At 39.7% G+C, this 12103-nt stretch overlaps 2 protein-coding genes across 2 annotated transcripts in view; both read right to left on the bottom strand.

Moving 5' to 3' along the window:
* Window positions 1–12103, bottom strand: part of ANXA1 (annexin A1) — a 403624-nt gene that overhangs the window by 286344 nt on the left and 105177 nt on the right. The window lies entirely within an intron of this gene.
* Window positions 1–12103, bottom strand: part of TMC1 (transmembrane channel like 1) — a 118617-nt gene that overhangs the window by 7505 nt on the left and 99009 nt on the right. The window contains exons 15-17 of the mRNA XM_081804065.1: window positions 9556–9623; window positions 4269–4508; window positions 774–899 (exon numbers count right to left, since the gene is read on the bottom strand). Coding sequence (XP_081660191.1) covers window positions 774–899; window positions 4269–4508; window positions 9556–9623 — 434 coding nt within the window. The remainder of the gene's footprint in view (window positions 1–773; window positions 900–4268; window positions 4509–9555; window positions 9624–12103) is intronic.

Raw genomic sequence — 12103 nt, 5'->3', positions numbered from 1 at the left:
TATTTTGGAGGGCCTCAGGGGTTGAAAGGAAGGTCTAGGGCTTTTTTTTTTTTTTTTAAGCTCTTTGATAGCAAGCATATATTTTTCCTCAGAATGTAACTTTATCTCTTCAAAAGTCAGAAGCCAGTGAAAGTTACATGGGAACAAAAGTCCCCCCCAAGGTCCCCTTTGGATCTTACCTCTAACGTTTGAAGGGCTAGACTAAGTGACCTTTCCAAGACCCTTCTGGTCCTCTGATTCTATTACCATGGACACACACTTATTGATAGCCTTTCAAGAACAAGGACATGGTAATTTTTAAGACCCCTTAAACATTTAGCCCTAAAATATAGCTGATAGGGCCCCCAGAGGGAATATTAACTTAGAGGCTCATCATTTCTATGTGTTCCCAGCCATCTGCTTTATGGAACAAGAGGTGGGGGCCAGGACATGGCGGGAAGCTCAATGTGCTGATTAGATTTAGCATTTAGCGTTTATGTTTCCCTGCTTTAGCTGTTTACTGATAATTATTTTGGTTACTTGGGAACAAATCTTATAATCCTAGGCAGGCAAAGACAGATGCAGATGGCTATGAATTACATCCAATAGGATCAGAATATAGCTCATGAATTTCAGCCTCTTACCACCATGTAATCAGCCCTGAATTTGGTGAGGTTACAGCACAACCCTTAGAGAGCGTGAGAAAGGAAAAAAAAAAAAAAAAAGCTGGAACTTAAAAGGAGCCAGGCTTTCTTCATTACAAAGGCCCTTTCTATGAGCGGGGAAGCACATACACCATAACCAAAATGATAGCGATGACCAGTCCAGGATTAGAAAGCTGTCTCAAGATCTTTGCCATCCAGCTTGGGAAATCATGCTCCAGGGTTTCTCCAATGACTTCGAACATCCTATTTTTACCACTGAAAAAAAAAAGGGGGGTGGGGTGGGGAAGAGAAATTTATTTACAACCTATGCAAAAACCATGAATATAGCAAGAAAACTAGAAATCTTTCTCAAACACCACCTAAGTGCTCTTTCAGGTTGGAAACCTAAGGTTTAGCCACAACTCCTGGCGCTTTGACCTCTTATTGTCAACGTGGGGGTGAGGTATGAGAAATGGTATCCCAACATGAACACACAGTTGAGCAGTTAGGAATTTAACCACAGCCTTAGGAAAAGACTTTTTAAAGCTGTATTTCTAAGATTTTGATTGAAATATATTTTATAAATAGCTCGTAAGTCTACCCCTCAGCCAGCTGTCCTTGTTGGACAGCTGTTCACTCCCTTTGGGCTGAATAAATAGTGCTTTCAATTGTTTAACTGGCCTTGGAAATGAGCATAAGGAATAGCTTAACGGAATAAGGTCCACAAATAATCCAGTATCTCTCCCATGCAATAGCTGCTATCTCATTTTCTACAGACTTCTTTCATCAGAGTTATTAATAAGTAACCACACCGAATGAGGAGTGCTTTCTGCATTTCTTGTTGACAGGCCCTAAATGACTGCTGGCTCAGTCCCACTGCTAGGAAAAGAAAATGCGTAAAGAAGGAAAATAAGCCTAAAAAGCAAAAGTCCTTAATGGGTTCGTTCTCAGCCCGTTAAGGTAAGAATCAGCTTTTATAAGCTAGAAAAATGAGAGCAGGAAGTCTGTCTTATCTTCGTACATAATATTCAGAATTATAAAGTAATACCCATCATGTCAAGCTATTTTTTTCTGTATATGCATATTGATTCTACTATGAAAAGCAGTAATTCTCAGAAAAGAAGATTAGGTTACTTATCACCAAGTCGTATGTATCATCAGAATAAAGGTTGGTATAACACTTAGTATAATAGTCTGGTTTCACTTTTGTTTTTTGATCTTCATACATTCTCACCTACTAAATAAACATGAGCCTCAAGTTCCAGATGAGATTTTTTTTTTTTTTTGCTCCTGATCTAACTAATAATATCTTTCAAAAGACTGAGAGTAACCCCAAGTACCTAGTTAAGAGTTAGTTGCTGGACTGCCGAGGTATAAGTTTTGCTTCACAAATTACAAATCTGCACCCAGCAAAACCTGTGCTGTATTAAGGGGGAATATAGCTTGCAGACCATTCAAGATTATATCGATTTATTCCCCTAAGATTTCTTTGTCTTCATCCATTCTAACTGGGCATGCTTTTCTCCTAGACATGGGGGATACAGCTAGAGTGAGAAGGTAGGCAAGGATGAGAGAAGGTAAGACCATCCACTCTCCCTTCTCCAGGTTGGGCTGAGGCTGATGCCTGTGGTTAGAATGAGGGGACTGGAATTTTACAAAATGCTCTCTACCCACAAAGGTCTTCTCTGCATCCAGTCTGTCCCAAATTCAAAGCCATTAGCATCTCTGGTGATTCTCCCCTTTCCTGGTCTGGTGTCTTACCAGGAGTCCAGCTCTCTTATTTCTATACAAACTAAAGAAGCATCTGACAAATAGTGATATATATGCAGTAATTCTGCCTAAGTTTGCCAATTAGGAAACACTTGGTCAAAATCAGTATGTCTCAGATAGAGACTAATTTTTTTTCATTAAATTCTTAGTAACTGTGTGTGATATAAAGAGAGGCAAAGGACTTAGGTTCAAAAGGCTAAAATTGCGTGGTCATGGTACATGTCTAGCTCAATGATATTTTTCATAGGAATGCCCTTGTATAACCACCATCCAGCTCCATGTGCACACGGTGGGGATTCCTTTCCTTTGATACATTTTTCCCGGAAAGATCAACTTGCAACTAGAAAGTTAAAAGTGCATCTAAAACTCAACCTGGATATTCACTTGTGTGGGTAATTTGCAATCAACTAAAAGTCTTTGAATGGCTTATCTGGTGAACTTCGTGCCCTGAGATTCATTAGAGATTTACTAAGACCAAGCTCTTCTTCAAGACTGCAATTTCCTATTTAGTCTCCAGATGTCACTGTCTGCATTATTTATTTTAGACCACATTTTGGGGGGGGGGTGAGAGATCAGGATTTGTCAACATCAGCTTCCTGAATACGACAAAACTCCAGTAGTTTCTGCCCTATCAGCTGGCTTAACATTTTCTTTCTTTCTTTTTTTCCCAGTAAAGCAATAATAACTCAGACTATTATTAGAGTACAAATGCATCTTTTATACTTGTCTGTGAGCAATGAAACTTGACTTTAATAACTTGCATCTGACAGCATGACGAGGAAATTATACGCGGCCATTATCGGCTCATGCTTGTATTCACGTGGCTTTTCATGTTCACATTTCTTTCACTTGGAAAGGAGAAATAAGTCAAATGCATGCTGACCAATGACTCAACAGGCAGGGATTCTTGGGGGGGGACTTGTGGTAGATTCTTTTTTCTTTTTCTTTCTCTCTTCTTTTTTTTTTTTTTTTTTTAGAGAGAGGAGGGCAGAGGGAGAGGGAGAGAAAGAATCTAAAGCAGGCTCCACACCCAGAGCGGAGCCTGAAGCACGCAGGGCTCTATTTCATGACCCTGAGGTCACGACCTGAGCCAAATTCAAGAGTCAGACACTTAACCAACTGAGCCACCCAGGTGCCCCATGGTAGATTCATTTCTAAGGCCCTATTTAGGGAATGAAATCTCAATTCCCCAGATCCCAGGGACTTTGCTTTCTTGCTAAGTGTCACAGACCGAACTTGGTCATAGACAGCTGGAGAAAAGTACATTTCAGCTTGGATCAGAGAGACTTCTTAACTCTTTATTACTGACTGGAGCGAAATTATCCTTGTTATTTTGGGAGACTACACATGCTGAACATCATCCTCAGTTGTTTTACTAGCATGTAGCATTGTGGATTATAAAATGTGTGACCCACTTTATATTCATAACAATCTAATATTGATCCCATTTCTACATAGGTTGTGGAATAATCTACTTTTAATTAATTATTTTCTATTGGGCAAAACATGGCAATAGCTTCTGATTTTTGGACGTGGAGCCTAACATCAGGAAAACTTTCACATCCCCATTAGCATAATCAAACCTTGCTCTTTGCTACCTCTTATGGCTCAAATTTATGGTCCATATTTTACCCAGGTAGAGCCCAGGTGCACTCAAATCATTTTCCCTTTTATGATTCCCAAATAAGAAAATCGATGGAACTTCCCTAAGAATCTCCATGTTACCTAATGAGACTGAATGCCCAAAGAACCACATTTCTACAGACCAAAATGCCATTGTTTGGGAGGGGGACCCACAAAACTCATAGGAGTGACTATTCCTATCTCCACGCCTGGAAGAAAATGACACCCAGGTGGAATGTCAAAGGCCAGAACCTGAACGGGCCACAATCAAAAGATGGCGGGAGCGATACAATCATGTACAGGACGGGCATGGTGGACAGGAAGAGGATGAGCAGTAGCATGCCCAGGTAGAAGTTATTTGATCTGGAAGCTTTGAACACCCTGGCCTCAGGAACGTTGCAACACATCACGGCCCAACACTGGAAGTACATGGAGGTGTGGAGTCGAAGGATATTGATTCCTGGGAGGCTGGGGGCGAAGAAGGAGCCCATCCTGGAAGGAAAAACAGGGCTCTGCTCAATTCCAGTCTTCTCTTCATAACAAAGTCATACAGCACCTGTTGATTTCACATCATGCTTATTTGCTAAAGGCAGAAAATGTAGGGCCGCTTTCAGTCCACAAACGCTTTTTTATAAATAAACTTGACTGGCCAATTTCCATCTTCTGTGCACATTTTATCATCTCCCCCATTATCCAGGAATTGCCTACGTGATTCGCTCATAGCAATTATGCTGTTCACTAACTATATCTGCTCTCATTAATAACTTTAAACTATACCAGAGAAAACAATGTATCACATGTATTAACTTCTCTCTTCTACTTCTCAGATAAACTTGATTCCCCTAATACTCAAATCATTCATTAATAAATCCGGATATTTAACTTCTCTTTAATAAGTGCCCCTGAAAGCACTCATTCTATTCAAATAAACTGCACACCTGGATTAATTACTTTTCTCGTGGCTAATTAATTTTTGCTTAATGGAAGAGAAAAAAATTAAAATAAGCTTATCTTTTTCTGATGCTATTCTTTATTAGCTATGTAGCTATTATGGTGTTTTAGAGCTGATGTATTTATGCCCAATAATAGTGTTTTCTTAATAGTCTATAGGAAGCTTTATGTGTTTGAGATGAAAATTCAACACATACATTTAATTTAATTTAATTTAATCTGCTTACTTGCTTACTTCAGCTTGTCCTGGAAATTCACTGCTTTGTACATCTGATTTTTAAAAACTATCTTTAAATGCCACTTTTAAACAGGAAGCACTTAGGTGAGGTCACTTTTACTTGCTGGCTTAGTTGGTAATTTCAACAAAATAAATTTCAATTTTCTTTGATGAGAAAATCCATTAGCATCATAAAACCATATTAATAGCAATGTATTGGTCCAAAACCAAAAAGAGGATACATGTGCACTTATTTTAGAAGTATAAGCACAGTCCTATCTTTTAAACTGTCCCAGCTGTAATAAAGCCCTCAGCACTTCTGGTTAGGGTCAGCATTTTATATTACCTGGGTATGTAGAGTAGCTATTTTAACTAATCCAACGCAAATTTGGTATAATACAGGGTGGTGGGGGGGGGCAAGGGGTGAGTTAGATGAAGAAATTAGTTTCTGCTATTTCCGTAATGGAAATTATGCAAACCAGCATTAAAGGATTTCATTTAAAAGTGGAATCTTGCCAAAATTTAGATCATCTTGCTGGTAGGACTTCACGCAACGGATCTGAATGATATTTTAACATACCGAATGGACCAGAGACTCTGAAGGAAGCTAAATGATTTTTTTTTTAATGGCATGAACTTCAGGTGATGATCTAGCCACGTAGGTTCATCAACTGTAACACATGTCCCACTGTGATTTGGGAAGCCGATTGTAGGGGAGGCTATGCATGTTGGGGCATGGGGATATTTGGGAACGCTCTGTACTCTCCACTCAGTTTTTCTGTGAACGCAACACTGCTCTAAAATAGAAATTTTATGAACTAAAAAAAAAGTAAGATGATAGACTTTGGAACACCACATGGTATCTTTGTTACAGGATAGCAAGAGAGATCCCAGAGCCTCAAGAACGTGAGCAAGTGAGTGAGTGACAGGCCCAGGTTAGGGGCCAGAATTACATAGCGCTATAGTACATTCTCAAATGCCAATATTAGTAATGTGAGATGTTGGTGAATCGTTATATTTGCTCCCTTCTAAAGGTCAGGCTTGGCCATGTGATTTGTTTTGGCCAATGAAATGGTCATTAAAATGAGGTGTCTCGCTACTGGATGGAGACATTAAAAGCCCTGTGTGGATTCTATTCTCATCTCTCTGCTACCTTGACCGGTGATGTTCCAGATGGACCCTATTTTGCCAGTCTAGGAATCCACGGTGAGAGTAACTTGCAAGAGCAGAGCCCTCTACCAACCCACACTGGGCATGTAGAGAAAACAAGAAGTAAACGTTTCCCTTTGGAAGCCACTAAGATTTGGGGGTTCTGGTGAACTGCTGCACAAGCTAGTTTCTCCTCAGACACAATTCTGTACATCATGTGAGACCTAGTCTTGCCTAAAGCCACATATATTCGGACCTCTATGTATCCCTGCATCATTCATCTGTATACATGTATGTGTATACACGTATGTATTGTCTCTATAAATAAATTTCAGATTTTCAAAATAAATATTGAACAAATGGCTCAAGAAACCATTACCTAGAAAAACAGATCCCGGCACACTGATATCTGCACCTTAACGCTCATCCTGTCTTTGCTCGTGACTCACTAATCAGCTCGGCTCACTAAGTCCCTTCCCCAAACTTGAGCCCATCATCTGTCAGTTAAAGATCATTGTAATACCTTCGCCTTATAAAGTGCTTTTCTTCCAAGAAGATCAAAGCAAACGAAAGCTTCTTTTATTGAGCTCTCCTTATTACTCCAGCGACATGGTACATGTCGGGTAAATTATTCACATTTGATCAACCAAGAAAATGAGGTAGCAGACGGTGACAACTCTAATGAAAGGGTATACAAAGAGGCAGTGCTGGAGCAATGTCCAAACCCATCTTCTCTCTCACCGTGTTCTCTGCTGCCTCTATACCCTGCTATGAGAGAGATGGGATGGGCCTTCATCATTTTAAAATACGATTGAAAAACCTATGCCGTCCATTTTTCAATTAAGTGTGTCATATAAAGGTTTACTGGTCATTTCACCCACTTCATGACAAAATGGATTTTACCTATAAAGTTTCACTTTAACAGCATCAGTGTAAATAACCTCCATTAATTAGAAACCCCTAAAGCAATAACTGAATGTCTCCAGTCACAAACCAATGGAATTGAGTGCAAACTTCCCATACTCTTGTGTTTCTGTATGGCCCAACTCAAGCATCGATTCCTCGTGCCTCGTAAAATAGTAGCTTACCAGGTGTGAGTACCCTGTGGCAGGGGAGCCTGCTGCACTTAGAATACACACTCCCCACACCTCGCCCACCACACCGCATCCCCATTCTTCACTAGCTTCCTGGGAGTTTGGAAAAGACCATCTGTACCAAGGGTGGACCCGAAGGTCAAAATAATAGTTCTTTTGCCTCTGAAACTCTGGTAAGTGTATGATTATCTCTGTACACTCAAAAAAACACCTTCACTTTCTAATATCTTCTTCAGACTAACAAGAAGCAAGACTTGACCAATATCTACAGGATGAACACCTAGAAAGAGACAGTGCAGTGATAGTGGAGAGATTTCGATAATGGGTCTGCCCATGAGAGAACAGGGGAAGAAATGGAAATATTTAAGAATCTCAACATGAACAATAGTGGACCAAAGAGCTGCAAAATTCTAAGTGAAACCCATCAGGACATCCATTACAACAGCTTTTCCGATCATGAAAATGAATTTCTAGGCCAATCTGTTGTCTTAGCTAGGAAAGAACAAGACATAGACCCACAGCAGATGTCTGCACAAACGTCAGCCACCAGGCCTGAGGGATGTGTGGCTCGCTGTAAGGGCCAGGGAGTTTTAAAGCTGATACAAGGTGATGGTTTCTCATTGTTCCACATGCCATGTTAGCCATTTTCTGCTGTGACCACAGACTCCCCTCTAGAAAAGGAAAGATCCAGAACTCAAAGAAGCTGCTCCCTTTACTCTCTCTGCTGATGGTCCTAGGTTGGGCCACCCTGACTTTCCTCCCTGCTTGGAGAATGAAAGATGCATTTCACTCTTTAATGACTCTCTGGACACATGAGCCATAGCTTGCAAAATTTAGGAAGTGAGAGGGCAGGAATTAAATTTTTAAACATACCTGATAATGGAGAAGATCATCTTTTTAGAGCCTTTCCTTCATATGTATTGACCTGGGGAGGCACAGGAATTTGACAGGCCCCATTGCAGGACGATGGGGCCCTTGGCTATGGTCTTTATATTACTGAAGCAAGATAATTTTAACATTTGCAGAGAGGTCCAGTCTTGCAATGGTTTAATAATTCAATCCAGCTATGATTGAGGGATTTAAGTAATATATGAAGCTTGTGCAAAACTTGTAGTTACTGGTCCTTGTACATAGGACAATGGTATGGTCAGTGGCACAGTGCAACATTAAGCATGTGTCGGTAGGATAAAGAGGCTCAATTGTAACTGCTTGTGGGTTGGGTGTTCTTAGTTAAGACTGACGGATTTCCAAGACCACATGGTTCCCAGATGAATCACACGCTGTGATTCAATTTTTAAACTCCAAAACAGTTCTACTGTATCCGCTCGTCTTAACCTGTCAAGGTTGACAGTGAGAATGCTTTCATTTAATAAAAGATATGACAGTCCTTTGTACATCAAAAGACATAATTCTGATGTGCAAATGGCCTGTGAAACAAGTTACAAAATAAAGATCGTATTTTTAGCTTGACCTTCCTAAAACATGTGTTTCATCTCTATGAACTACTGGATTTGGTAAAATATTATTTTTAAAAGTAGCAACGAGTTGTCTTCTAAATATACTCAATAATGACAACATAAAATCAGTTTCTCAGAGGGGCCTTACATTAATTTGTTTCATACTTAACATGCGGTTATGGGATCATTAATGTTTCACTGTTAGACCCTGGCGTCAGAGGATATAAAAGTAGAAAAAGCCTTCAAATAATCTACAAAGTAGAAATAGACTCCCAGTATTTGACAAAGGAAATCTCTGCAAAACAGGCAGATGCCTTTGAGGACCAAAATTTAAGATATGAAAAAAAATACATATGTAATATATATATATACTGTATTATACAGTGTATATAATATGTAAAATATATATTCTATATATTCCAAGACATATATATATACACAATATATATACAATAATATATATAGTATACTATATATTATATAGCATACATATATATATATATATATATATATATATATATATTAGCTTTTCCTAGCAATCCACTTTGCAAAGGCAATTGCTGAGTTAGCCCCAGGCTGTGGACTTCTCAGACACCAGGCTACAGTGCTTTATGCAATAACGATCTTTGAGGCTTTTCTACAAGTGATACACTGTCCAACAGCTGACCTACCAGATCATGCCTTGGTTGAAGATCAGAGCGAGGACATTGCCGCTGATGTCAAATTCAGTGTATGAGGGCTATGGAAGACACAGATATTCACTGGATTAGCATATCAACTGGTGAAAACTGAAAGCCAAGTGTTCCATCTTTCTGCATAGGTATGGCTAGGCTCTCAACTCCTTCCTTGCAGCAACAATTGCAGAGTAATCGATATAATAAATAATTAGCGATAAATAAAACAATAAAGCACGCTTTCTAACACAGCAAGGCTCATTTTCTAAAGCAGTCATTCAATGTTGTGAAAATGTGGACCAGCAGGCTCTCTTTACATGGCTGGGGAAAGAGAAAATTGGAGCAATGTTTTAGAAAACTGTTTGACCGTATAGATTAAAAGCTTAAAAAAAAAAAAAACAAACTCATTCTCTTTAATCCTGTAAGTCTACCTCTAGGAATTTGTTTTAACAAATTGATCTTAAATGTTGACAAATTTTAACAGAGATTAAACCACCAAAATGTCCAATATTGGTTAAGTAAACATAGTATATCTATACCATAATATATATTACACCTAATTACAATCACTGTTTGGAGAATATTTACATATACAGATAAAACTATGACTTGATGTTAAACAACAAAAATATAAAATTAGACAATCACTATTTTTATCAATGGAATATGAAATGACGCATAAGGAAAAGACTTGAAAATGACCAACAAAATTACTAGGTGTTATAAGTAGGCGATGGAATATGACTTTTGTTTTCTTCCTTACATTTGCATATTTTAAAATATTTTTCAAAAAAATGTGAATTTCTTTTACAATAAAATAAATATAGAGAAATACAGGACAAGTTTGAGAAGTTATTCAACTCAATATCCAGTGTTTATCTCCTAGGTAATACCATCCTGCTTAGAGCAGCAACATGAGCCTGTCTTTTTTGGGCAGAGGGGCACCGGTGGGCATCTGTCCCAGGGTGGCCTGTCCAAAGGCTTCCTTGTGACACATCGGGCAGCTTGGAAGGAAAGTTTCTATCAGTGGGAGTAATGCTACTTAGCAACCACAATGGAACTGGCTCCTGTTTAAATTGAGATAGAGAACAATCAGTCAGGAAACTAACTGGTAGGTCACAAGAGAAAAGGAGAAAAGCAAAATATGTGGACGAAGAGCATCAAGACCACGAAAGAGAGACCAAAAGAGGGGCAGGTCCCTAATCCTGTCCCAGATCCTGGCATCTGCAGGTGTTGCTTCACGCCATATGGGTCCTGGTAATTACTCCCTCCTCAACACACCTACACAAACACAAGGAGGATGATCTGAGAGTGCCACTGTTCTCAAACCCAAGACCCCTCCCCCGCAAGAAAAAATATGTGCAAGAAGATGGAACAGTTCTCTGGTTTGGAACCCCGATAAAACCTTCACAGCTTTTGGACTCTTTGCCTCAAGAGTTCTTGAAGTCAGGCCTCAATGTCATCATTTTCCCAAAAGGTAGCAGTACTTTGGGGAAGGATAAGGGTCATGTGCCTTGTAACAGATTCAGGGCATGAGCAGCAAGAATGGTTCGATAACAAGATAAAATGATGAGATGATACATAGTGAAAGAATACATAGCCCTGTTATATTAAGCAGGACAAAAATGACCTAGATGATATACGTTGTGTTTTGCTGGCTTTCCAATGATCTAGAAGCCGAACATTCACAGGATGCGAAGAGGTATGGTTGGCAGTTTTTGTTCTAAAATCACCAACGAAAGCAATGTGTGCCTCATGGAGAAAAATAAACTGCTTCTAATCTCTAGAAACGTTAATTCGGAGTCTTTCTCCCGCCACAGGAGGGCTTTGCTCCGGACCACCTCTTCTCTTCCCCTGAAGCCTTGTGAGCTCACAGAACACATATGACGAATGCTCAGCTGGGTGGCCTGTACCAACTGTGGTCTTGGAACAGCTTTTCTCGGTGTCAGATCAAGAGTCAAACCTTCATCTTTGGGCTCTTTAGAACGGTGCCGTGATTTAACCCACCAATCTATGTAAAATTAAAAAAAAAACTCAACCTTTTAGAAGTATATTTTCTTTCCTCTCACAAACATACAAGCTTCTTAAAAGCCATTTGAGATATTTTTATAACTAGGTGACTAGAAAAACACCAAAGACACACTGGGAACCCTTGTTCTCATAGTGTGTTTGCAGCAGGGGCGGCCGAAGGAAAATAATTTTTTAAAAAGATTTTATTTATTTATTTGAGAAAGAGCACACATGAGCACAAGTGGGGGGAGGCAGACGGAGAGAGGGAGAGGGAGAAGCAGGCTCCCCACTGAGCAGGGAGCCCGATGCAGGACTCTATCCCAGGACCCCGGGATCATGACCTGAGCTGAAGGCAGACGCTCAACTGACTGAGCCACCCAGGCGTCCCAGGAATATAATTTTTGATGCACAAATGGACCCAATGCAGAAAATGGGTATAGGGCATCCCTAGTGTACCAAATGGGTTTTTGGTCCAGACACCTGTCAGGGATTCACACCAGAGTATTGGACTTTGCCTTGCCACGTTCTGGTTGGG

This window comes from Leptonychotes weddellii, chromosome 14 (genome assembly GCF_054177405.1).
Source record: "Leptonychotes weddellii isolate Sample4059 chromosome 14, ASM5417740v2, whole genome shotgun sequence".
NCBI lineage: Eukaryota > Metazoa > Chordata > Mammalia > Carnivora > Phocidae > Leptonychotes > Leptonychotes weddellii.
The sequence above is the reverse complement of the archived record's forward strand: the minus strand, read 5'-3'. Positions and strand labels throughout refer to the sequence as shown.